This window comes from Bacidia gigantensis (assembly GCF_019456465.1).
Source record: "Bacidia gigantensis strain McMullin 20006 chromosome Unknown contig_132, whole genome shotgun sequence".
In the NCBI taxonomy this organism is placed as follows: Eukaryota; Fungi; Ascomycota; class Lecanoromycetes; order Lecanorales; family Ramalinaceae; genus Bacidia; species Bacidia gigantensis.
The window spans coordinates 296,135-319,415 of NW_025408592.1; the positions used below are offsets into that span (position 1 = coordinate 296,135).

A 23,281-nucleotide genomic window follows, 5' to 3' on the forward strand; every position below is an offset into this window, starting at 1 on the left:
TAGCAACAAAAATAAAGTACATCCCAAGACCGTGCCATCGTACCACACTCCTCGCTAAATCATACCATGTCAATAAGCTCACGTCACTCATGTCTCAGCTTTACCATAGCGCCAGAATCTCTCATACATCCCATTTACTCTCGCACCATCCCGCATAACAGCGTCATTCATATCATCCTCCTAAATCATCCATTCCACCCATCCCTCCCAGTCCATTCAAGCTCGGGAACTCGACCAAGCCATCGAACATCCAGTTCAGCGGATCAAACACCTCGTTGTAGCCCTCCCCGAGCCCAAAGCCGTCGGTGGGAGGGAGACCACTGGTTGGAGGGTCCAGGGGCGCAACGGAGGGTGCGAGGCTTAGGTTTCCGTCAACGACAGAATTGGCTGAAGATTCGGCATTTGAGTCGGGGTTCGTTGGGTTTTTGAGTGCGGCTGGATGAAACAGCGTAAGCTTCCTCACAACCCCAGAATAGGGGGATAATATACCTTCAAGGTTTCCGCGACCCTTAGCCTGAAATTCATCTCTCCACCGCCAGACAGAATCGAAGACCAGGCTCATACTCATACGGCACTTGACCTTCAGCTGCAGCGAAGATTCCATAGAGTTAGAAGTAGGCTGTATCTGCTTCTTGCCCGCCCCACTACTTTTCCACAGCTGGGCAAGCACCTCAGCCAGTCGGCTCGGAAGATCGTTAGATGCTACACTGATGGTTCTTATTGCACGGACAGCTTCTGTGAAGAGGCCGCGGCCATACTCGACGTTCACAAAGTTAGCGAAGGAGCTGTTCAGGAGCTTGAGGAGCGTAAATGCGGATGCTATGATCATCTGGAGGACATAATTGGTTGCGTAAGCGAGCAGCTCGGTGACTAGGTCGGTGTCAATATGGAGGGCCGTTTCGAGGAAGAGGATTGTGGCTTCCCAAAGGGCGTTCAGGCCTTCTTTGTAGTCTTTGGATTGTGGGGAGGCGAAAAAGATAGAGAGACGTAGGTGAAGACCGGCGGCTCGAAGGTAGAGATAGGAGACTGTACCATTAATTAGCAAGAGCCTTAAGGGCCTGAGGCGATATTGGAGACAACGAGTTAATCCTGGCTGGGTCTAGAACACATACACTGATCAGGATTCACTAGGCACCTCTCGACCTCGATGTAATCTTGAACGAACATTTTGATGATGACAACACGGACCTCATCTTTGACAATACCTTCAGGATCTGTTGGGTTGCGATAGAAGACTTCGGTGATCTTGCCACTGAATCTTTCGATCAATAAGCGATTCTGGGCATCCTTTGGCAGAATAAAACCCGGGTTAAATTCTCCTGAGGGCGCCAGCGTCCAGTCATAACAGGTTGCGGGTGGTTGACCGTACGCCGTGGACACCCTGTAGTTGGTCAGGCCTCTAAGTCTATCGGACTTCAAGTATAGACATACCTGGATGCAATTGCGTTGCAAGCTGCCCAAGTTCTGACGCGGTCTCTCAGATCTTCCTCCATTAGTTCCGCCTTGTTAAATTTGGAGAAGTCTTGGACGTGAGAAGGGCGGTGTAAGCCCATCTGCATTGCGACATGCACGTTCAGGCCAGAGAGGATGAAGGTAGGGTCAGAGGATGTGCTACTGATAGGCAATGGCCATGTGCAAAGCAGGCAGACGGCTTTGCAAAAGAGATAGTTTTGTGGGACCTCTCCGATCTGTTCCCAGAGTAGCTTGTTCAAAGGTAAAGTGAGTGTAGTCAGGAGCGAAGGATTTTCCTGATAGCGGCGTGCGGCAACAGCGATGATTGTCCAGTACAGAAGTTTCGACGAATCATAGAAATCATCAGGCGAGTGTAGATTGTTAAGTATTGGTAGAAATGGATGATAGCAAGAAAAATATCTGGGTAGAGTCAGCTTGCGACATTGCGCCAGAAAGGCAGGTGCAATACATCTGGAACAATTGATCTGCTGTTTCCATGCTCAGTGAAATATCACCAAGCCTCCGAGACATCATGATTCGTGCACCGGGGCTTCTAGCGAACGACCCTGCCTCTTGACCGGAAGCCAGATCCATGAGTGAAGCTGCCGCGTCTTCGTGACCCATGAAGGCATCCATTGCTTGTGTGGGAGATGAGGTGGGGCTTGTAGGCTCTGCTTTGATCTTGGGCACAGAAGTTGCGGATTGATGCATCTCTAGTTGATGCTTGAGGTCCTCAATCTCTCTTTCCATTTCGGCATGCCGGCTGCGCTTTCCCACTCTCTTGAAGTTTGTGTCAATCCTGCATACCAGCTTCAATCGTCGACATCTTTCACACGGTTGATACGTAGGCTCAGTGATGACATCGCATTTCAGCTTGACCATAGTCAGCTGCATTCACTCCATTGACATTCCAGATTTGATATGACTCACCTTCTGTTGGCGGCACTCATTGCAAGCTCGTTTCACGCCGGGTAGCCGCCGTCTATCTCTCTTACCAGCACCCGCCTCGTCCAGACTCTCGGCTGAGCTACTGCCAGGGTCGGTCTGGTCATGACGCCGTTTGGAAATCTTGATTTTGCCATTGGTAGAGATAGGACTGCTCAAGGGCGCAAAGCTAGCATCTCCAATGCTGCCACCACTGCTACGTGGGCGGGCTAGGGGAGCGGAGGGCAGGCCATTCATCGGGTCTTGGAGCTACAGTGATAGATATAAAGGAATGACATTGGCGCAAAGGAGCATTCACTCGGTGGGTTTGGATAACGATGGAGGATTGGAGTTCGATCTAGACTGCGCTGAGCAACCACCAGAAACTTGAAGTTCAACGGTACTGCCCTCCCGTGACGGAAGCTTCACGGGACCCGCCGTTAAATGCCACTTTAGGCAGCGTAGGCGGGGAAATAGCAGGCCCGATTCCGTAGGCCCCTTAGCAAGTAAGCATCACACATCACACCAGCGTATATTTGAGAGTGGACCATTGGCCTTATTACCGCTATCTCCGCTGATTGCTCTCAGAAATACAATGCTTAGATTGACGAATAGGATATCAATATTTAGCTGGATTGTTCATCAAGCTGGCCTCCTGAGAAATAAGATAGGTAATTCATGAATTCGACCGATTGATGAAAAAGGTGTGACACTGTGGGCTCTCACGCTTGACGAAAGAAAAGGAATCAACTTCCACGACAACCGAAGGCGAAGCTTCTCGCACCTAGTCTCTCACTATTACGTGGAACTTGAATTCACCACCTCTCCCCATTATGTACCATTTGTGCTATGTGTCACCCTTGCCATTTTCGGCTGACTAGCAATCGTGACAGAAACATTCACCGACGCTTGTATAGCCGTAGGAAATTCCCCAGTCTTCGATCATATAGTACCCTGCTCTGGTGGCACCGCAAACCTTGTTGACAGCACCATACCATCCTTCTGCACTATTCTTATCGCACTTGTTGTCGCCTGGCCCCTTTCCGCTGTAGGCGCATACGTACGCCACCACTCCATCATTTCCTGTCGCCCCCTTGGAGTAGGAGTAAATGGCGCTGTGGAACGTTTGGCTGTCCCCACAGTACCCCGCCATTGCATTTGCCGCATCCGACCACTCGAGGTCATTGAGGACTGCTCCTTCACACCTTACGTAGCCCGGAGGAGTACCATCAATGTCACGTGCACTAAATTTGGCGCTTTTGACGAGATCTCGCTTGGTCGTGGTGTTAGCAGGAAGATTACCAAGTCGTACGATTGTGCCATCTTCTTGTGCGGCATAGATGCCGTCAGCTGTGGTGGGGTCTACTTGAAGTGCTTTTGTAAGACCAAGAAATGCTGCTGAGATGAACAGAGCACTGATGAACAACATCTTGAACAGTTGTATCAAGGACTGGAAAACTCAAATAAAGGATTATCTCTGATGATTTGATGAAAGATCGAAAAGTCTAATAAGGAATCTTCTGAGTCTTTGTAAGTTTTGGTCTTCGCGGTGGACTTTCTTCAATTTTGAGTGGTCAAAGGAGGTCAATTTATATGACTCGTCCAATTTCCGACCGGTCAACTAGATGAACCGTTGTCTTGAAGGGATGCCTTGAGGATCCCGTGAATTCGTCAACAAAAAGTCCTGACAGAATGCGTTCATCGTATCAGCAGCAGCAAGCAAGAATTATTGTCTCTGGTCACCAACACGCAGCCCCATTGATCTCCCCGCTCAAGAAGTCGCACCATGAATACCTGCAAGAATGATAGGCTACACAAATGTACGCAATGTTGGTGATGGAATCTCCAACTCGCCTAGCTTACGGATTTCAAGATACTGTTGCCCGTTGAACGCAAAATCAGCGGATGAGAGAATGGATTTGGCTGCTATGCCATAAGCATCCCGCCTCTCGCGGTTTTATCATCAGTGTGACGGATTTGGAGACGGCACGACCTCGCCACATTGAGGAATACTTGAACCATGGTAAGGCAAAGTCTTTCCACAACTTCGACTCAGCCTCCGGCTGTACGAGGCAGAAATCTCAATAGAAAGGACGCACAAGATTGCGATATCCTTAAAGATTTACGGGTCGGCTACTTACGAAACGCACAACAACAAGCACTAGCGAGCCTTCTTCAAAGCATTTGGCATTCACAGCTTTAACTAGCTCAGCCGCAAGTCGCTTCACAACAGGCGCATATGCGAATCAGACAGAGTATGCGGTGAGGCGGGCCGCCGCGGAAGTGTGTCACCTGTTGTACATGCGGCTTCCCACTCCCCTTCTTAGCTTTTTGGCGCAAGATACGTAGGAATATCTCCATCGGCTTGACTGAGTCTGTAAAGATGTTCTCAAGCTGTGGTCGTTTGTGGTCGGCTCTACCGGTGCACCAACCAGCACCTCTCTCGAGCCGATTTTGGGCCTTTTCTTGACGATTAGAGTGGGGGCTTCCCTTCGAGAGACGGATCATGCATCTCACTTTGGTAGCTCCAGCCATTCCATTTGAAGACACGTATAAAGGGGTTTGAGAGGAACATCTTCTTTTATGGCTCAAGCGAAATGTCTTACTCTGGCACTTGTCAACCATTAAGTCGATGCCTGAGGTCTAGTTTGATGATCGAAAACCGCCATGTTGAGGCACGAGAAAGGCTATACATAATTCATCAATGACATAGAACCCCATTTCAACCCAAGCCTAGGATAGACCGCAGAAAGTTCAGTGAGTCATCTCCAACCCCTTACCGCAGAATGACCCATCCATGACGAAGATGAACATGGGTCGTCTTTTTGCTAAGCCTCAATATTGACACTTATCCCGCGCACAAAGCCGGATATCGGCCAACAATGCAATGAAACTGACCTTCGGCTCTAGGAATGTCAGTCCCCTTTGTTTCAATTCTATCTGCATCCTAGGCTTCCCGCCTCCTCGACTAGTATTTCTGGCCGATGAAGGCAGATCTATTGAGTCGGGACCACTGTTTGAAGTATTGTGGATTTGTCACGACCCCAGATTCTTTTCTCACACGTCCCCTAAATAGACACAGACTATGCTTTGGGTCCTGAGTATTTTCATCAAGCCAACAACTGGACGGGACGTCTATTCGAAAGCGATCCCGAGTCAACGATTCTCCATGTTCACAAGACCACATGATCTCTTTCTGATCACCTAGCGTAATAGAGCACTCTCATTGTTGCGGCTGGTGATCCAATCATTGACGACGAAGAAGAAACAACGGATTACCATGACACCCAAGCTAGGAAGCATCTTTGACGCGAACAACGGTCTATATAAGGACAATAATACCGAAATCTCTTTGCTCAAGTCTATTTGATGACCCGCAAAAATCTCCATAAGGGACACCTTGTTTGTACGATCGGTTTTTTAGGATCAAAGACCGCCTTCGGCCATCAAGACTCACTTGAGCACTTCGACACAACTCATTCGGACTCCGTTGTATCTTGAGATCAACATTTACAAACTGATCAGTCATGAAGCGGCTCTTATCTACAATATCGCTGTTTTCGACCATGTTGTCATCCTCATGGGCTGCCGCGACACCTTCGCGGACTCTGCCATGGTCTGTTGATCACGGTCAGCAACTCATCATTGAAGGCAAAGAGTGGCGATTTCATCAAAAGTACGCCAACGTCTGGCATGCCGTCGAACCTGGCGAATGGGATGACAACATTCACCTCAAACGTGACATTGAACTGGATCTTTCCGACGGACCAACCACCAGTTTGGAGGAGCGAGGTCTTGTGTCCCGAGATATCAGAGACACTTGCAAAAAGAGCCTTGTTTGCGTTGGTATGGCTCAGGCCGCGGATTACATCAGCCTTGATGAGAACTGGGATTTCATCACGAAATGGGTCGGTCGGGTTTGCTCGCCTGCCACCATCGCGTGGAAATGTCTAAATCACCCTTTAGTCATCTCACTCATGGGACCCATCTCCGGGAACGTGCTCATCTACGCCGGCTACCAAGGACTGATCTTCTCAGGCCAAAGCAAGGATATAGCTTCAAGTGCCCTCGCCAAGCCTGATCCCCAGCCAACCTTCATCGTAGGAATGCCCGATGGCGGCGATGTCGATCCCGTCCCTGCCGCAGGTCAAGCGGGTGCACCCACAATATCTCAGCAGCTCGAAGACAATGCATATAAGACTGACGCACCAGAGACATGTTCGAATTTGAACAGCGAACTTGATGTTATATACTGTCTGGGCAAATATGCTTGGGACAACGCGGGAGCAAAGCGGAGGAGTAATGTGACCCTAGGCTTGACTTCTCCTCAGGGCAATTCATGGTTCCTTACTGTGACTGTGGATCCGCCGCCGCCAAGTCCGAAATGTGGAGCCCCTGAGCCTTCGTTGGCACCATCACCGGGAGGATTCCCTTGGGCAGTTGGAGGCGGTCTTGCTGGGAGGTAATTTGGATGTTACACGGCCTTGATGAGAGATTCTCTGATCTTAGATAGTATTTTCATAAAGATCAGATAGAGGGCTTTGGTACAAAGATTTGAGACGCTGTAAAGGGCCACCTTCCTCCTCACGACTCTGCGAAGCAGTGGCAAAGGTTGTTCATGCTTGAAATACGCGAATGAAATCAAACGAGATAGTCCACGTTCATCAATCCGATTCGCTTCAAACTTACACTTCCTCCTTCAAGCCCAGTCAAAATCTTCTTACATCCCCGCCAATATTTCCTCCAAGTGCGCAAATCCTAACTAGCGACCTCTCAGAGCATCCCAACCCGACCGGATGGCAAAGCTAATCATGAAAGCTGGTGCGTTTCAACAGCATTGGCGACTAGACCTCTTGAAGCATTATACCCAGTCTACCATCGTATCGCGGTGTCTTAACATGAAACCACCGTTCATTGCGGTCAGGAAACCTTGTTTGTTCATGGTGTTGCAACCCTCCGCCCCCAAAGGGGAAGAGAAGGCTATCTACGGAAGATGCCGTCAGAAGTTCTGACCCGATCAGACTAAAATGCTTGGCGTGAAAGCTAATGCCGCTCCCCTATTGCGGGGGAGGACTCCCCTAAAGGGATCCCCTAGAGCGATCTTATAAGGGTGGCTCATAGGGGGCTTATAGGGACTGAATTTAGAGCACGCTAGGGTGGCGAGGGTGGGGGATCGTTTCCAGGAGCTTACTCAGCATATTTTCGGGCTAGAACTCGATGGCCCACCAGGTCTTTCGAATTACTGATCATCAGCCATCAAGGTCCTTTATGCACGATTAGGGTTGAGCCAAAGAAGCCCCTTTAGTCGTTCCTCCATATGGCTTAACGTCGGTCAGAACTTTGTGTAAGGGTGACACACAAGACCCTGGCTGACAAATGCATATGCATCGAATTCCTCGCACTCAATGCCGCCCCAAATGTTGTTGACTTCATGTTGCTGAAGATGACTCCCTCTTCTTTACATCTGCAATCCTCGGCCCTGAAATCTTTCTATCGATTATGACGAAAGTCCTGGCGAGCATTCAAACAACCGCGTCCTTACATCTGATCGTCGAAGTCGAAAGCTTTTAGGGTGAAAGGCTACTCAATATGGAGTTGAATTTCGTCCATATTCATAGTGTCAAGAATGCGAAAGGGGCAAAATGCACACGAGCAGCGAGATCAAAGGTGATCAAAGAGGCTTTAATGCGAAAAAGAAAGAAGCGGACCCAAGAGAACAATCATTTCGTGAACGTAACGTCGAGGCATATGGGAACAAATGTGTCGTCATCCGATGTGTCCTCATCAGCACCGCCAACACCTAGATCAGGGAAATCTCTCATTGACCTGACTCCGAATCTTGCTGCTGAGGATCGTGATCTTCTCCAGCTCATGCATCTCCGTAAGTAGTAATCACCATGACAGAAGCTCCAAAAGGGCAGGGACTGGTTTCCCGCATGTAAGATCTACGCACATGAGAGCGTCAGCTAATTGCAATTGAAACAGCTAAGCAGGCAGCTGAGCCGATATTCAACATCGATAGCAAGATCGGCTTTCAGGATATGCACACTGTTTTTAGGACGTCACTCAAAGATCCTGCGTTGCTGAATGCATTGTTATACACTCTTCAGTATGCTAAAAGGGGCAATCCAATGGCCCCTGAAGTTCTCTCGCACAGAGGTCAGGCTATGCAATTAGTCAATCAACGCATTGAATCCAACGAAGACGTGATGACTGCGGCCACAATTGGCGCCATTCTGCTTCTTGTTGGTGTAGAGGTATCTTGTGGACTCAAACAATCTCACTATGGCGGCTGACCAGCTTTTGCAAGGCTAGGATGGGATCATGGCTTGTCGTCAAGATTCACATGAATGGTATCAAGCAGATCCTGCGCATATGCGAGCGCCGTAGTGTCATACTGCATGAGGGCATCAGAAGAGCCATCTATTGGTAGGTGAAGTGTTCTATTCTCCATTTTAGCCTTTGAAAAGCACTTGCCATAAAGGCTTCGAGTCTGATCGATCCGTCTAGGCAAGATCTTTACGTAGCCGCGCTTTCAGGGTTTGATAGGGTCCTCGGCGATGAGGTGTTTCCAGAACTTGGCCACACTCAGAGCCCCTTAAAAGCCGCAACTTGCCCTCTACCGCCGGGATTCATGCCCTTCTGCTTTGAGTGGACGGTCGAATTCACCCAGGTCTTGCAACAAGTTCGTGCATTTCAAAACGACGCGGATTCGACACACACTGGCCGCGAGCAGAGCTCGGTAATCTGTCTTGATAATCAGCAGGCTGCGATTGAGTCTCGGCTGTATACATTACGCGTAGCGCATCGGGACTCTCACGACATCAGCATTCGTTGCTGTATTGAGATCGCCTACATTTGCACCTATATGCTGTTCACACCAGTATGGGAATCAATTACCATTCCGTCATACCTAGCCACAAAGGTTTTGGAAATGATCCGTACTGATGATATCAAATCGGTGTGGGCTGATAAGCATTATCTCTTGCTATGGGTGCTCTGTGTGGGCGGAACTTTTGCAGGGCCTGGTCATGTGCAGATGGCTTATGCATTCTTATTATCCCAGCTAGTTCAAGAACTTGAGGGTACACAAGACAAAGACCAAGTAATCCAGCACTTGAATGACTTCATATGGTCGACCCGAAGTTTCGGCACTCGCTTTGAGAATTTCTGGGCCCTTTGCCAAGGCACCCAGGTTCAATGACATTGGGCAGTGACTTGTTTCCACATTGAGCCTAGACCTCCGCCATTGCCCATCCTTATCATCCCCTTTGAAGCCGCTCCTTGTCAGTGGCAGATATTTCCTGATCAACAATCGAAGAGAATTCTGGGCCAGGAATATGACGCTGAGCGGACTGGGCTAGAATGAGGAATGGGAGAAGGTAAACAAGCCCTTCTTTCATGTTCGTCGCCTTTAACACCTGGAACTAATATAGAGGGTCAGCTAGCGCAGCACTTGTCGACTCCATTGACTCCAGAAAGTGTTAAGAAGTACAAAGAAGTCAAGGCACAACGAGGGCAAGATGCTCAAGAATTTCTGCGTCAAGAGGCTTTTGCGCCTCTAGTCGAAAAAGTCCACGTCGAGGACAGCGAAGTCGACTACCCAGAAACCCCCAATCATAGATTTCCTGTGCGAATCTACCGCCCTCCTATGACCACTGCCGAAAAATTCCCTGTAATGCTGTACTTTCATGGCGGCTACTGGAGCGCCGGCGACTACTATTCCGAAGACCTGGGCTGTCGAGCAATCATCGCACGAGGATGCCACATTATCATCTACTCCTTCAGCTACCGCCTCATCGGTCAAGCGCCATGGCACGAACTCTTCTCGGACGCAGAACATGCAATGAAATGGCTCTGGTCAAATGCAAGCACTCTAGGTGCAGACGTCAACAAGGGCTTTCTGGTCGGCGGCGCAGAAGCCGGCGCTCATCTAGCCGCTATCTGCACCATTCGCGCAAGGAACAAATACCCAAACATTGCCATCAGTGGCCAATGCTTGATCGTACCTACGCTGATTGCATGGCCTGACCCAGAGATCCCGAAAGAATGGGAAGACGGTCTCATGTCTCATGTCGAGCAAGCTGATGCCCCTATATTGAATGAGGCATTGTATGAGCAGCTGGTCGATGCACTGAATGTGCCAGCAGAACAGAAGCGAGTGGGGGAGAACTTTCCCATGTGGGGCCCACTGCATGACTTACCTCGCGCTTACCTAGCCATGGACGAGTGTGATCCTACAAGAGACCAAGGATTTTTGTACGAGAAATTACTACGGAGAGCAGGGGTCAACACGCGCACTGATTACTACCGTGGCTTGCCGAATATGTTTGTACAATTCCCTGGTCTGCCTACCACGGCTGGTGCAGGAGGTCATTTGTCAGCGGGAGTTCAATGGCTCGTCAATGGTGACTGAGGATTGAGACATGAGAGAACCCGATATCCTCATGAGGATTTGATGAGTATTTTAGGCTCGTCTCTATCTCTTTTTCAATGCAGAGACTTCTAGAATGATGAAACGTATATCACGTCAATGACAATGTAATGCAAGCTGATGCAAGCTGAAGCAAGCAGTACTTAGTCAACGAACTATGAATCTCGTGGAACGCCTTGTTCTTGGATCAAGCCATCAAGTCTCGCTTCAACTAAACCTGAAAGCCGTGTCACAAGGACGCATGATCCACAGGGCTATTCGACTTCTACTCCACAAATTGACTTGCGAATTGACGCTTGCGACTGCTTTGAGCACCCATACAAGTTTGATTCAATCAGGAGGTAACATGTTGCCTAAAATGGCATGGATTGCCATCTAAGCTTAGTCACCTGCCGGACAAGAAAGATGGCGTTTTCTTTCGAGGCTGTCAACGTCAGAGAGTAATTACCTTGCTGGGAAAGACCTCACGGATCCCCTCCAAGAGCGTAATGGTTGGTCGGGCTTTAAGTGGGATCATACACCCATCTCTTTCGCCTCACGGTCAAGCAGAGAAATCAGTTTACGAAACAACAAATCCAAGTAGCAGAAGAAGCTCACCAGCCACATCCGACTTTTCGCCTGCAACATGGACAAACAAAGAGTAGAATTTCACACTTTCGACAGTGTGACCCTCCGAGGCGATTTCTTTCCCGCCAGAGGTTCGAAGCGACCTATTGTCGTAATGACACAAGGGGTTTGTGACCGCACTACCCCTCTCTCTTCCTCACACCTAATAATCACACAGCTTACACTCCTGAAAGAGCACTATATCTGCGACTGGGCAGCCCGCTTCCAAGCCGCCAACTTTGCCGCACTCACCTACGATCACCGCGGTTGGGGCTCCAGCGACGGCACCCCTCGCAACGAAGTCGATCCCTACCAGCAAGCCGAGGACTACCATGATGCGGTCCTCTTCGCCCAGACACTTCCCAACGTCGACAAGAATAAAGTGATCATCTGGGGCATCGGCCACTCTGGCGGCGCATCCATGATAGCTGCAGGCGATGACCCCAATATCCATGCTGTGATTCTATGCATGCCTTTCAACTCTGGCAAACTCGACAGCACGCTCTACCCGCCTGGCCTAATCGAGAAGACATGGTTAGAACGTGCTGCCCAATCCGCAGGCACAAAAACGGAGGAGACGACATATATCCAGCCCTGGGACCGCAGCTCCGAAGAGTGCGAAGGTCCACGCAACGAGATCCTGATCCACGGCCCCCAAGCCTTCAGCTTCATCAAAGAAGCAGAGCGTAGGTCAAGAGCGGAGGGGACCCCTTGGGAGAATAAATTGACGCTAGAGAGTCTGTACAAGATCAGTAGGGTGGAGCCGAGGGATCATATCGGTAAGATTGCGCCGAGGAAGTTGCTGTATTTGGCTGCGAGGGAGGATCCGTTGAGTGGGCCGATTGGGAAGCAGAGGGAGTGTTTTGAGCGCGCAGGGGAGCCGAAACGGTTTGTGACGTTGGAGACCGATCATGTTAGTTGTTATTTTGGAGAGTGGTTTGAGAAGAATATTGGGGTTCAGATTGAGTTTTTGGGCAGTTTGTAGAAACGGGCTCAGCTCGCAGCTCAATCTATTCCACACAGAGTGTAAGGTATGCGTTTATACATGACACGCAGCTGATGCTCACAATCTGACACTTTACCCGAGTGAGCCATCAACATCTTCATTGCTAAACCTTTACAAGCCGACGATGCATGAAGCGGAAAGCTGCACCAAATTGAAGCCTCAAGAATCTTTGGTGCAGGCGGGTGATTATGTAATATATTAGTCATTAAGCAGTCTCAAATGTACCAATTCAATCTATTACAGGATGAGATGTGCCTGAGACGATTTTCCCTTGTAGACGCAGAGATTCTTGGTACTATCTGGTGTACATTTTATTCAGCCCAGAGCTTTGCACGACTTGACAGTCCTCGAGCTTGATGAATAGTGAACTACACAAAGACGCTTCCTAGGTAGACAAGACCTCCAAAAGGACAGGCGTTGGCCCGCGGTACCTGCAAGGTTGCGGTCGGTCATTTTTGGTTTTGACAATAACTTATCTCAAGCACACGCCTCGACTCCGCTACGAGGCCATGACCATTTCTCTCCGTCTTCGCATGCGTCGGAACTGGCCTTGGCCTTCTCCATGTTCCCCCCTGTGGCAGCAGTCCCATCTGGTGGAAACGGACATGACCGTCTCGAGACATGGTTTGGCATATGGAGAAGGGCTGGAAGATAGTACTTTACAGGATATCAAGAGGAGGCGTGCTAAATGAATTGCCGACCATGGAAGGGCTCGCGATGAGGAAGACAAAGTATTCACAGATGACCTACAAAGGACGAGCACCGCAAATTGCGAGCGAGCAATAGTTCAAGCATCATGCACTTGTCATGTCTCGTGATATCGTCCCGAAGCCATCACCCCTCCGTCGACAGATCAATACCCCGACGGATGCGTCTTCAGAAACTCCACTTCCGCCTCCGTGCTCTTCCTCCCCAGCACCTCATTCCTCGCTGGAAATCGCCCAAACAATTGAATGACCCTTTGATGCCTCTTAGCAAAATCCACACATTCCACCAACCACTTTTCCACATCGCCACCGGCTCCTCGATCCGCTAATGCTTGATACAACTCCACGCTCTGATTCTGGACCTCCAGATCCTCCGCATGCATGTACGGCAGGTAGAAGAACACTTGCTCTACGAACCCCACCTCTCCCTCCAACCCTTGCTTGACCGCGCGTTGGGCAACACCCAGAGCCTTCCCGTCACTGCTGAATGCTTTGGCACTGCTCCTACTGTACAAGTTTCGCGGGAATTTATCAAGGAGAATGATTAGAGCGAGGGAGCCTTCGGGGGAGTCATTGGCCCAGGAGTCGAGACTTGTGGTTGTGCGAGCGAGGGAGACAAGAGTGGCGAAGTTGTGGGCGATCTCGGCGTCGAATTTGGGGTCCGGAGTGAACCATTTGAGGTAGGGATAGTGCATCCATTCTGGGTTGAACCAGAACTCGAGGATGGAGGTGATGCGGGGGTCGTTGTTGAGGGTGAAGTTGTAGAGGGACATGGTGGGCTGTAATAGGGACGAGATGGCAGAGTCAGGGACGAGAGGAATGGCAGTGGTAGAGGCAAGGGTGACAGTGAGCAGGATGATGTATTGGGAGAAAAGGAAGGGCGAAGGTTGGGAGAGCATGATGAATCCTCTAGTGTTTTTACTACATCAAATTTCAGCGAAAGGTGACAAGTCAAACACTCAGGGGATGAGGAATCATGGACAGCACGGATGAGAAGCTACAGTCGAGTTGAGCCGCCAGCTCAGCTTGACATTTATTGGTCGGGTAGTTGGAATGAGGTCTGTTCTGTACGTACGTTGTCACGGTCAGTATGACTCGCGGCAATGACGCATCTCAGTCCAGGCTTCAATCGATGCGTGCTCCTTCATGCGTGACTACGCGCAGCTCTCATCTCAGATGATGTCATCGACGAATCTCCCATTTTGCTACGAAGACATTTACATCCACCTCGCAAACTGCTATGAAAGCCTCAATGACGGATAAAGAACCTAGTAGAGTCCTCTTCAAAGGATATTTGAACCACGCTGGAGGTAACATACGACATGGAACGTCTTACACAACGCATGATCAAGGTTCTGGACTTCTATTATGCGGGTTTTCTGCACAGAAAGCCATCCAGAGTACGAGTACTTGAAAGCACACGCTCTCGAAACCACATTGAATTGATCTAGGTCGGGTATTTGCTTCGGACGATGCGCCTCGGCCTTTCCTGCAGCCATCCTTGATGGACGCGAAGGTGCGACGCAAACATCAAAAAGGCCTAGCCTGAGCCTTCCTCCAACTAGACTTTCTCTCGGGACACAAGGACTGACTTCACATATTCACCCAAAAGATCTCCACCTCCATCCTCGCTCTTGATAATACTTAGTAGATCACTACAGGCGACCGAAGAAAAAAGCCGACTCCTTACGACGTAGTCCGGAGAGTATACAACAGAGAACAAAGCACTTTTGATTAATCTATATGTGACATTTAGAATCGTTCTTTCATACTCGTACAAGAATCCGATACTCGTTACAATTTCCGGACGTCGTGTCACCCGCACTGCTGCCTTCACAACAATTGATCGTTCCCAGTGCGTCCACTCATGAGTGACTGTGGCATAGCTTGGGCCTCACCAGAGATGTTAGGCTCACCATTTACCAGAGGCTGCCCGGAAAATGCAGCCAAAGATCTCTCTGCTGCATCACCAGACCCGAAAGCTGGCGCATTGTCCAGATATGGCGCACTTGTGACAGCTCCAACGTTATATCCCAGTTGTTCGCTTCCGTCGTCAGAAATATCCAAGAACGATTGGTAATGGGCAGAAGGGCTTTCTTGGCCAGGTCCTTTGTCTTGAATACTACTCAAGCATTAGCTTCCGCATTTCAACAAGACGAAAGACACAGACCTCTCGCTCCGCGGTAGATGAGTCCCAACGTAAGCGAGCTCTATCGGCGAATTCGCTGCTTGCTCCCTCGAGCCTGAAGGAGAGTGCTGCGTGCGTTGCATAGCGGCGGACGCGCACCAACCATCAGTGTACTGGCGGCTTGTTGAGTGGTACTCCATATAGTATGGCCTTGGGCAGAAGTCAGCAAGTCCTGCTCCAACAGAATGGCAGAGATCACAAACTTCAATGAGATCTGGCTGTCGGTGAGCATAGCTACTCTCTCAGCGAACTTGTTCATGTCGCTCTCGATCATATTCAGTATCAGTCCGACTGCGGAAGAAGACGTCGTTTCTGAGGCTTCCAGCACTACCACATACTTCGGACGCACTGTGGTCATGCTGGTGGTCTGAGATGCTGGTGTATGGGTGAATGCGTACTTGTTACGAGTGAAAGCTGATCACCAGAAGGTAAATCGACTAAATGAAAGACTTCGATCCTCTAATTGCATTACAACATCGTCAATACATCAGGTTGAAAGTCAGACAAGCTGAGGTGGCAACGACGATATAAATGAAGGCAAAGGGACTCTGACGGACCACTTGGCTTCTGCAATCAAACGGCGATCTTCAGGGCCTTCTGGACCCATTTGATAAGCAAGTCGAGAACCAATAACTTCAGCAGGCCGTGAGCATATTTACAAAGTTAAGCACATACAAACAGAGATACATTTACTTGCCTTTTGGCAGTCGACCATCGATATGCCGTCTATGATCTGGTGGACCTGAATACTATACTAGATAAGGGCTAGTCTGAAGGATTCAGCCCCTGGAACTTTCGCCCCGGCCAACGCCAGTCCTGCTTTCCAAAACACTTGATCATCAGCCATCGAACGCCTCCTCGTTTCAGAACCACGGAGCTTCAACGCCAATAGAAAGACCCGACGAAATGGAACCTCTCTAGTGATGAGCCGCCAAAACATGGCCCAACCACGCATGGACCACCGCGCAGTAAGCTGATAAGGGACATGTAACCTTCAGCATCCTGCGGCAAACCGAGCAAGACCCACACAACCTCTGGCGCAAGAACATCTATGGATCACAATTGTTGCGCAAGAATGGACCTTGGCACAATCGAGCACGCTGACCATGACGGCATTCCTCCTCCACGTTGTCCCCAAGGGTTCTGGACCGAGCCTGGCCCTTTTCTGGATCTCGATGTCAAGGAAGCCAAACTATAAATCACTGCCGCCCGCTCCTAGAGTCTGAATATCCTTGATGCCACGTGCGACACACGTGGCTTTCTCGAACCCTGACACCCCCAACCGCCCCCATCACCCACCAAAACCGGCACTAACATCACTAAGGCGCAGCTCATGTCGAAATAGGCATCGCTCCCGGGCGCCATCGGGCTCTATCACCGGGGAAAGGGGGAAGAGCGTGAACAGAAGCTTCGAAAAGCACGTGGCTTTCATCTACAATCATAGTCTGTTTGAGCCCATGGCTTCCATTTGATGAGAAGATTATTGCGGTTGCGGCCAACAACAAAACCACGCCCGTTGTCGATCACCCGGGAGAAAATGCCCTGGGCCACGAACTCTAACCGCCCTGTCGTGCAATGTACCATTGAGCCATATTTGGGGCCTTTGATTGGTCTCTTAGGTGGGTAAATTAGCCACGGAGCCTTGCTGCAGCTCTCCTGCATTATTGATCTCGATGTCACACTCACATGTGGCTCTCATTTGCGCGCTGCGAAAAGATCGGCATGTTGGTGGTCATGCGCCCCAAGTCCCCATCTACTTGGCCAAAACTAGCCTTCCTCGGTAATCTCTCGCCCCGTATTCCATTATCTCAGACTACAAGATAGGGTGACCGGCCACTTCCTCACCATTATTCATAGCATCACCTAACATATGCGCTTCTGGCTGCTTACCTATACGCGCTCGCATCGCAGCCTCCACTAGCGACCTCCGGGCCTGGTGTGGCTTGCTGATGTGTCATGCCTTCAATGGTAGATCTCGATCCAATATCCTTGTCCATATCCCTGGCGACCACGTGGCAGCTATCTACAATCTCCCGCCCCAGTGACTCTAAACCTCAAGCAAGCAAGCGACTGAATACTATCTCTCTTCCAAATGGAATGGGACTGACTACTGTGGACCTGTGATCATCCCGCTTGCGCCATACCACGTGGGAGACTGGGCAAAATGCCCAGAGTTCAGCGAGGCTTCGGTGCGCCCTAAATAGCGCCAGGTCTCTCAAGGCAGCCTTAATGCGTGCGAGACGCGGTCGTCTAACTAACACGGCATGAAGCTAACCCTGGATGAGCAGCGGTCTTACACAGGAGGTTTTCAGATTTGCTCTTTGCTGGAGGCATCTCGAAGCGCTTTATCGACCTTTCAAATGGCTGGGCGTTTCACCCCAGTGATGGGCGTGAGTGTGAGAACGACGAATTCTTGATTCGAAAAGAATGTCGTTCTATTACGTTCTAAATCATAGTAATTACAACATCGGGCTCTCGACTCGTCTAATGTTGTGCATAATAGAACGCCCTTAACAAAGGAATGTAATACTCGACAGGTCACCAAAACCGCAAGAATCTTATACGCACGCGAGTGACTCCTTCTCCCTCGATATCTGGTAAACACTTTGAGGCTTCTCGAGATTGGACAGCTACCATCAGGGCTTATGGAGATCATCAGACCAACTGTTCCGTGCGAATGCTTTAACCCCTTTGCCCCCTGCCTTAAATAGGTCACATCAACGAGGGTGGCCATGGTTTCTACGACGCCCGGGCTGTGCGGCAGGATCGTGCGGGTCTTCTAGCTCATGTGGTGTAGGAAAAGCTGCTCTGGATTCAACATTTGTCAAATTAGCGCTTTATTGTATCTGCACCAGGATGACTTACGTATTTGAGTTCGTGAATTGCGAACCCACTCCTTCAAAGCCCCAACTTCCAGGTGTTGAATAGTTGTCCGACGACATACCGAGCTGGGATGCTGGTGGACTACTGCTGGAGTCAGACACGAGACCTCTCGATAAGAATCAATAGACGGATTACTGACGAGTTTGGAAGTGTCTCGGTGTCGGCGTCAGGATGGAGCGAAGCACTGTCCGTCACAGTCGCCGATGCGACATAAAGGGAATCTGCAGCTTCATTGGAGGCCTGATGACTGTGGAGACGCTGGTCAGCAGCCTTTCAGACTCGATTTTGCGTTTACGTACTTGATGATGAGGCCTCGATAGAGTTCCTGGGAGAGGTCTTTTTGGAGGGGACGTTCCAAGATGTCTTTTATGTGAGTGCGCAATTGCTTGATCTCTTTGGGCTTTAAGTCTCGAGAAGTTTTGATGACAATTTGATACGTGGTACGGGCCATCTTCTTGACTGGAAATTGACTTATTATAATCAACCAAGGATCGAATGAAAATGCAGCGAAGGTGAATCTCCAAATGGAGTTTTTTGGGTGGCAGTCGATGCGACTTAAATGCAAGTCCTCAGAAACAGTGCCACGAGCATGCGCTCATGAAGGGCGGAAGAAGTATGTACTTCTCATGGACATGTTTCCATTCACAGAACCGCACAAATAGGATGCATGCAGGGGTGAAAAAAACATATGACATTGAGTCTGCTATAATCGGCTATGGCGATAACGAGCCTTGACCAGCTCCTTCACCACATGCACGCGATGGGATGTGTGAAATCCTGCAGAAACCAGGCTTGAACTGAGCTAGAAAGCTGTCGAAGGTGAAATGATCGGCAGGCAACTCGTCAGGCACGCTTCTTTTAGCCCTCGACCGCAAGCAACAACCCCAAGGAAAGAAGCAGAAAAGAAAGATTTTGTGGAGACATGGTCGAGAACGTTACACGTCTGTAATACATGACGTGCAGCTTACAGCCTTATGGCGTATCATGATGGAATTAGCTCGTAAGCATTAACGTACAACCAATTTTGGGTTGTCAAACGGCAATGCTTTCCGATCCCCAATTGGCGGGGGCAAGGAATTGCAAATGGAAATTCTTTTGCGGCGGAACGGAGGGTCAGTCAAGCCCCCTTGTGACCTGCTCAGGTACGCACCCAGCGATTCTGTATGGCAGGCGTCCTTCAGGGCTTATTCGGTACCTGCAGTCGAAAGTATGGGATCTCGATGACGGCTTGGGGTCTAATTTGAGGCTCTGGTACTATCACCGTGTCCAACATCCACCAATGACTGCAGCTGACGGAAATACTATTTTCATTGGGATGAGTGCGTCCGGTTAGTGCGAAGGCGCCGCAGCACCGGCGCCGGAAAACCACCCAGCTAGAGCTGTACAGGCTGACTACCCGAAGTCCTTGCATGCATGCATGTGGGCACCCAGGGTTTCCACTGCCCTTGGCTCGCAAGGTTAAGACTCCTTTCACGTTGTCCCCCGGTGAACGCAGCCTTACGGGAGACTTGAAACGGCTGGGAGAGTGCTTATGCTAATGTAACGTGATAGCCGGTAACACCTGGTGAAGAATAGAATGAGAAGGCTACTGATTTAGTTGCAGCTTAGCGTTTGACGACAGCACAACACTCGACGTTTGTCAACCCTCAGGCGCATTACGCGCATCAATCTGCGAGCGTCTGTACGAACACAGTGTCAGCGAACATTGTACCTGCATATGGCCACGTTCTCAAGCTGCAACACATCTACGCGCTGGTAATGCCAAGTACCGTAGAAGAGCTAATCAGCCCTGGCTCACGATTATGATCCTTGCACTACCAGGCTTGAAAGTCGTCCCATCTAGTGCTCGATTGTAAAGTATGAGGAGCGATCTTGCTTTTGCCGGCTTTGAAGACAGTAAGACGTCAGAAAATTGGCTCGGGGTCTAGTTTCGCCTCCCTCCCAACTGGACGCTTATCCGTTTTGCTTGCCGCACCTGCCTTGCAAGGTGGCCATGCTTTTCAATTCGAGAATGAATCACACCCCTGAATCATTTTGGCCTCTTCACTAAGCACTAAGGAATTGATTTGATGTTCAGAGCCTTATTCGCCTCCTTTATCCGTTTGAAACGTTGCAAGATACGAACAGGCAACCCTAGCCCGACGCGCTTGTCGTCTCGACTGTCTGCGCCACGAGACGAAGGATGCTGGTCGCCGAAGTCAATGCTAACAACATTTTCTAGAACATTTCTAGCCTCGATCAAGGGTATTCACCGTAAGACAAGGACTTCATGGAAGATGTTCAGAATATGCACCTTTATTCTTCGATTCTCCGGAAAGGCCTAGGCGCTGAAATATTGCCCTACAAGCTGCAGACAAGAGGCTGAAAATACGAGGCCGGCACCGTAATCAAGAAAGGCCATCCTCCTGGATTTTTGTCATGCACATCATTTCAAATCGTCTCAAATCCTCTTGATTGTTTCGTTACAAATTCATCCTCTCTGATTTGTCGTCACACGACGATCGGACTCAAGGTCGAGCACCTCACATCGCCACAACCAGGCTATGCCAGGAATAGGCATTTTTTGGGTACAGAAGTCAACATTCAACATCGTCATGCAGAAGACGTCGGAGGAATGGCCGAAACGGGAAAGATCACCTTCAACCAATCCTGATGAACTGGGCAGAGGATGAAACCAAAGGACGCTGGCCGCCTAAGGGTCTATGGCATGCATCTGAATAATCAGTGAATACTCGGCGAAGGCATGATCACAGCTGCATGGAATCGCAAGGTCCGTTAACCCGCTTTGACGAATCTTCAGCGCCCTGTCGCCAAGTGATCCCCGATGCTGTCAGACAGCCTAGACGCCACAATCCCAAATCCAACGGCATCTCCATCCCGTCTCAACAAGACAATGGCACAGCAAGTATATCTTCGAAAAGGTTCGGCACTTCCTGGGTTACATCGCTTGAATCCTTTGCGACGACAAGTCCATCTCCCAACGCCCTTCGAAGAAACCATCAACACCCAAGCCTCATACTATGGTTGCCGCACGGCACATGAATGCCGAGCCCCTGGAGGCTTTCTCATGGGCTTTCATTATCTACAGAATCCGGCCCTGTTTCCTCAGGATTGGATGATCGTTTTGAAGCCATTCGATGTGACTCAGTCCTCCGAATGGACGTACTCGACATTGAAAGAGCTAATTGAAAATTGTTATCGACATCATGACTGGACGCCCAAAATGCACGGCTTGATCATCATTCGGAGATCTTTCTTCCTCGAGCACAATTCTTTCGCCCTTTTAGTCTCCAGCTGTTCATCTTTGATGCGCTAATGATTGACGATGTTAGCTTCTACTCGACGGCTTCCCTATCCTCTGCATCACAGTTTGTGTCAAATTGAGCTATGGTCGCTTCGTGCATGTGCGCGAATGGAATTGACATGGCGCATGTAGTGATTAAGTCACTTATGTAATGGTTACCTGATCTTGCCAAGACTTGCTATCTTGTGTTGTATCAGACCTCAGGACACTAACCCAGCATCAACTGGCTAGACTCCGACCATACCGAGCTCGACTTGTCCAGCAGCTCTTCCATGATGTCTTCACACGGAAATGGCTTCGAGGCCTCAACAGAAAGATACGAGTGTGCTCGTCAACCGCCTCTAATACCAACAAAAGGCCGGCATAGAGGTCGGAAACCAATGCAGTAACCGCTAGACACGCTGAACGATCTTTTGCGTCTGGAGACGCAGTCTTAAATCCGAAACCATATGAATACGGTCCGTCACTGTACAAGGAAATCTATCATGACTCGCTGCCAGTTGCCCGACAAAATGATCGTAAACATCGCCAAGTGCTCCTCCGTGGGAAGTGTCTGACACTATGCCCGCCTTACATCTGTATAATCGAGTTAGAACACTTGCGAGAATAATTAGTCTTGGCGTGAGGCGCTCAAATTGTGCTTTATAGCATACTACATGCCATCATTATGATAAGGAAACAATATGCCACTGCGTATCAAATTCGGCAGCGTGAGCGTACAGGTGTTTGCGACGCAAGCAGCCGAGTTCCTTGTCGGGACAAAACTTGAACTTCCTATGAAATATCATAGCAACTCATATTGCAACCGCCGTTGCTCTCAACCGTTGTCCGCTTCCCAGCAGCCTCCGCATCAAAAGTGCTGCTGCCAACATCTTTGGCAACTTTGCTCATTCAAGGCACCCTATCCCCGTATTGGATTGTTCTCGACAGCAAGACGCTTAATTCCGTTCACGCGCGCATGCAGACTTGTTGCGCAGGAGTCACTTTCGGTCGTGCCCTAGGGTTGTTGACCTGGAATTGAGTTAGGGCTCCCCGGGCGCTCCCGCGAGCTCGTCGAACGGCCCCGGAATATCTCCCCGAAGCGATAGCCTAATTCACCCTTTACGAAAGTTTGCCATGACTGCCAACGTTTGAAGGATCATTGTTCATGCTCACTCGAACGTGAATGATGGAATGCCCTGACAAGATACGTTGTGTATTGGACGAACACTTTTCCACGCAACGTGTCCTGTTGAGAATGCAACATTCATTGTGGCTTTGAATCTGTTTGGCTGGGAGCTTGAGGGTCGGGACTTGGCCATCTCATGCATGAGGGGCTCCCTACCAGGCGATTGGCTTATAGTATCCAAGACGGAATGCCTTCTAGATGAACCTCCCAAAACTCCGAGACCAAAAGTCTAGGGCAAGCAGATTCTGACTTGTCCATCCTGAGTTGTTGGGTGTGGGGTACTCTGGGAATTCGTGAGAAAAATATTAAATCCTACGCAGTGTTCAAGTCGTCCGTTCTGGGTTCGGAGATTTATCTTCGGTTTGCATACAAAGCTAGCAGTGGTTATGAAGCGACCGGACAGTTTCAGGCTTGAGTCGACGGTAGTGCGTGGCGCTGATGGCCCTGAGTGCGCAGCTCTCGTCCTTCATTCAGGCTCTGATAAATAGTTTAAAGACTCCCTAGTTCTTAGTAGCTGGTGTTAGCGTCCGGTCGTCACTCTTGGTCAACACTTCTAAGCTCTACAAAGGCATGCGCAAAGACTGCCAGTTTTCAACATAGTGGAGCAAT

The 23,281-nt window shown here is 49.7% G+C and overlaps 7 protein-coding genes across 7 annotated transcripts; 4 read left to right on the forward strand and 3 right to left on the reverse strand.

The window, feature by feature from the left end:
- Positions 1-172: 172 nt before the first annotated feature.
- KY384_001357 (uncharacterized protein) lies at positions 173-3,805 on the reverse strand (the record flags this gene model as incomplete). The annotated part of the gene is made up of 7 exons (XM_044809888.1): positions 173-1,026; positions 1,113-1,381; positions 1,432-1,872; positions 1,922-2,251; positions 2,297-2,325; positions 2,383-2,646; positions 3,353-3,805. 7 exons carry the CDS (start codon positions 3,803-3,805, stop codon positions 173-175), a joined length of 2,640 nt encoding a protein of 879 aa, XP_044672900.1.
- A 2,098-nt stretch (positions 3,806-5,903) lies between these two features.
- Positions 5,904-6,911, forward strand: KY384_001358 (uncharacterized protein; the record flags this gene model as incomplete). The annotated part of the gene is made up of 2 exons (XM_044809889.1): positions 5,904-6,838; positions 6,890-6,911. The coding sequence occupies 2 exons, from the start codon at positions 5,904-5,906 to the stop codon at positions 6,909-6,911; spliced, it is 957 nt and encodes a 318-aa protein (XP_044672901.1).
- A 1,054-nt stretch (positions 6,912-7,965) lies between these two features.
- On the forward strand, positions 7,966-9,580 carry KY384_001359 (uncharacterized protein; the record flags this gene model as incomplete). Its single annotated transcript, XM_044809890.1, has 3 exons — positions 7,966-8,257; positions 8,362-8,633; positions 8,861-9,580. 3 exons carry the CDS (start codon positions 7,966-7,968, stop codon positions 9,578-9,580), a joined length of 1,284 nt encoding a protein of 427 aa, XP_044672902.1.
- A 168-nt stretch (positions 9,581-9,748) lies between these two features.
- Positions 9,749-10,971, forward strand: KY384_001360 (uncharacterized protein; the record flags this gene model as incomplete). The annotated part of the gene is made up of 2 exons (XM_044809891.1): positions 9,749-10,755; positions 10,944-10,971. 2 exons carry the CDS (start codon positions 9,749-9,751, stop codon positions 10,969-10,971), a joined length of 1,035 nt encoding a protein of 344 aa, XP_044672903.1.
- Positions 10,972-11,435: 464 nt separating this feature from the next.
- Positions 11,436-12,401, forward strand: KY384_001361 (uncharacterized protein; the record flags this gene model as incomplete). The annotated part of the gene is made up of 1 exon (XM_044809892.1): positions 11,436-12,401. The coding sequence occupies one exon, from the start codon at positions 11,436-11,438 to the stop codon at positions 12,399-12,401; it is 966 nt and encodes a 321-aa protein (XP_044672904.1).
- Positions 12,402-13,275: 874 nt separating this feature from the next.
- KY384_001362 (uncharacterized protein) lies at positions 13,276-13,902 on the reverse strand (the record flags this gene model as incomplete). Its single annotated transcript, XM_044809893.1, has 1 exon — positions 13,276-13,902. The coding sequence occupies one exon, from the start codon at positions 13,900-13,902 to the stop codon at positions 13,276-13,278; it is 627 nt and encodes a 208-aa protein (XP_044672905.1).
- Positions 13,903-14,962: 1,060 nt separating this feature from the next.
- KY384_001363 (uncharacterized protein) lies at positions 14,963-15,675 on the reverse strand (the record flags this gene model as incomplete). Its single annotated transcript, XM_044809894.1, has 3 exons — positions 14,963-15,254; positions 15,417-15,467; positions 15,521-15,675. 3 exons carry the CDS (start codon positions 15,673-15,675, stop codon positions 14,963-14,965), a joined length of 498 nt encoding a protein of 165 aa, XP_044672906.1.
- Between the last annotated feature and the right edge of the window lie 7,606 nt (positions 15,676-23,281).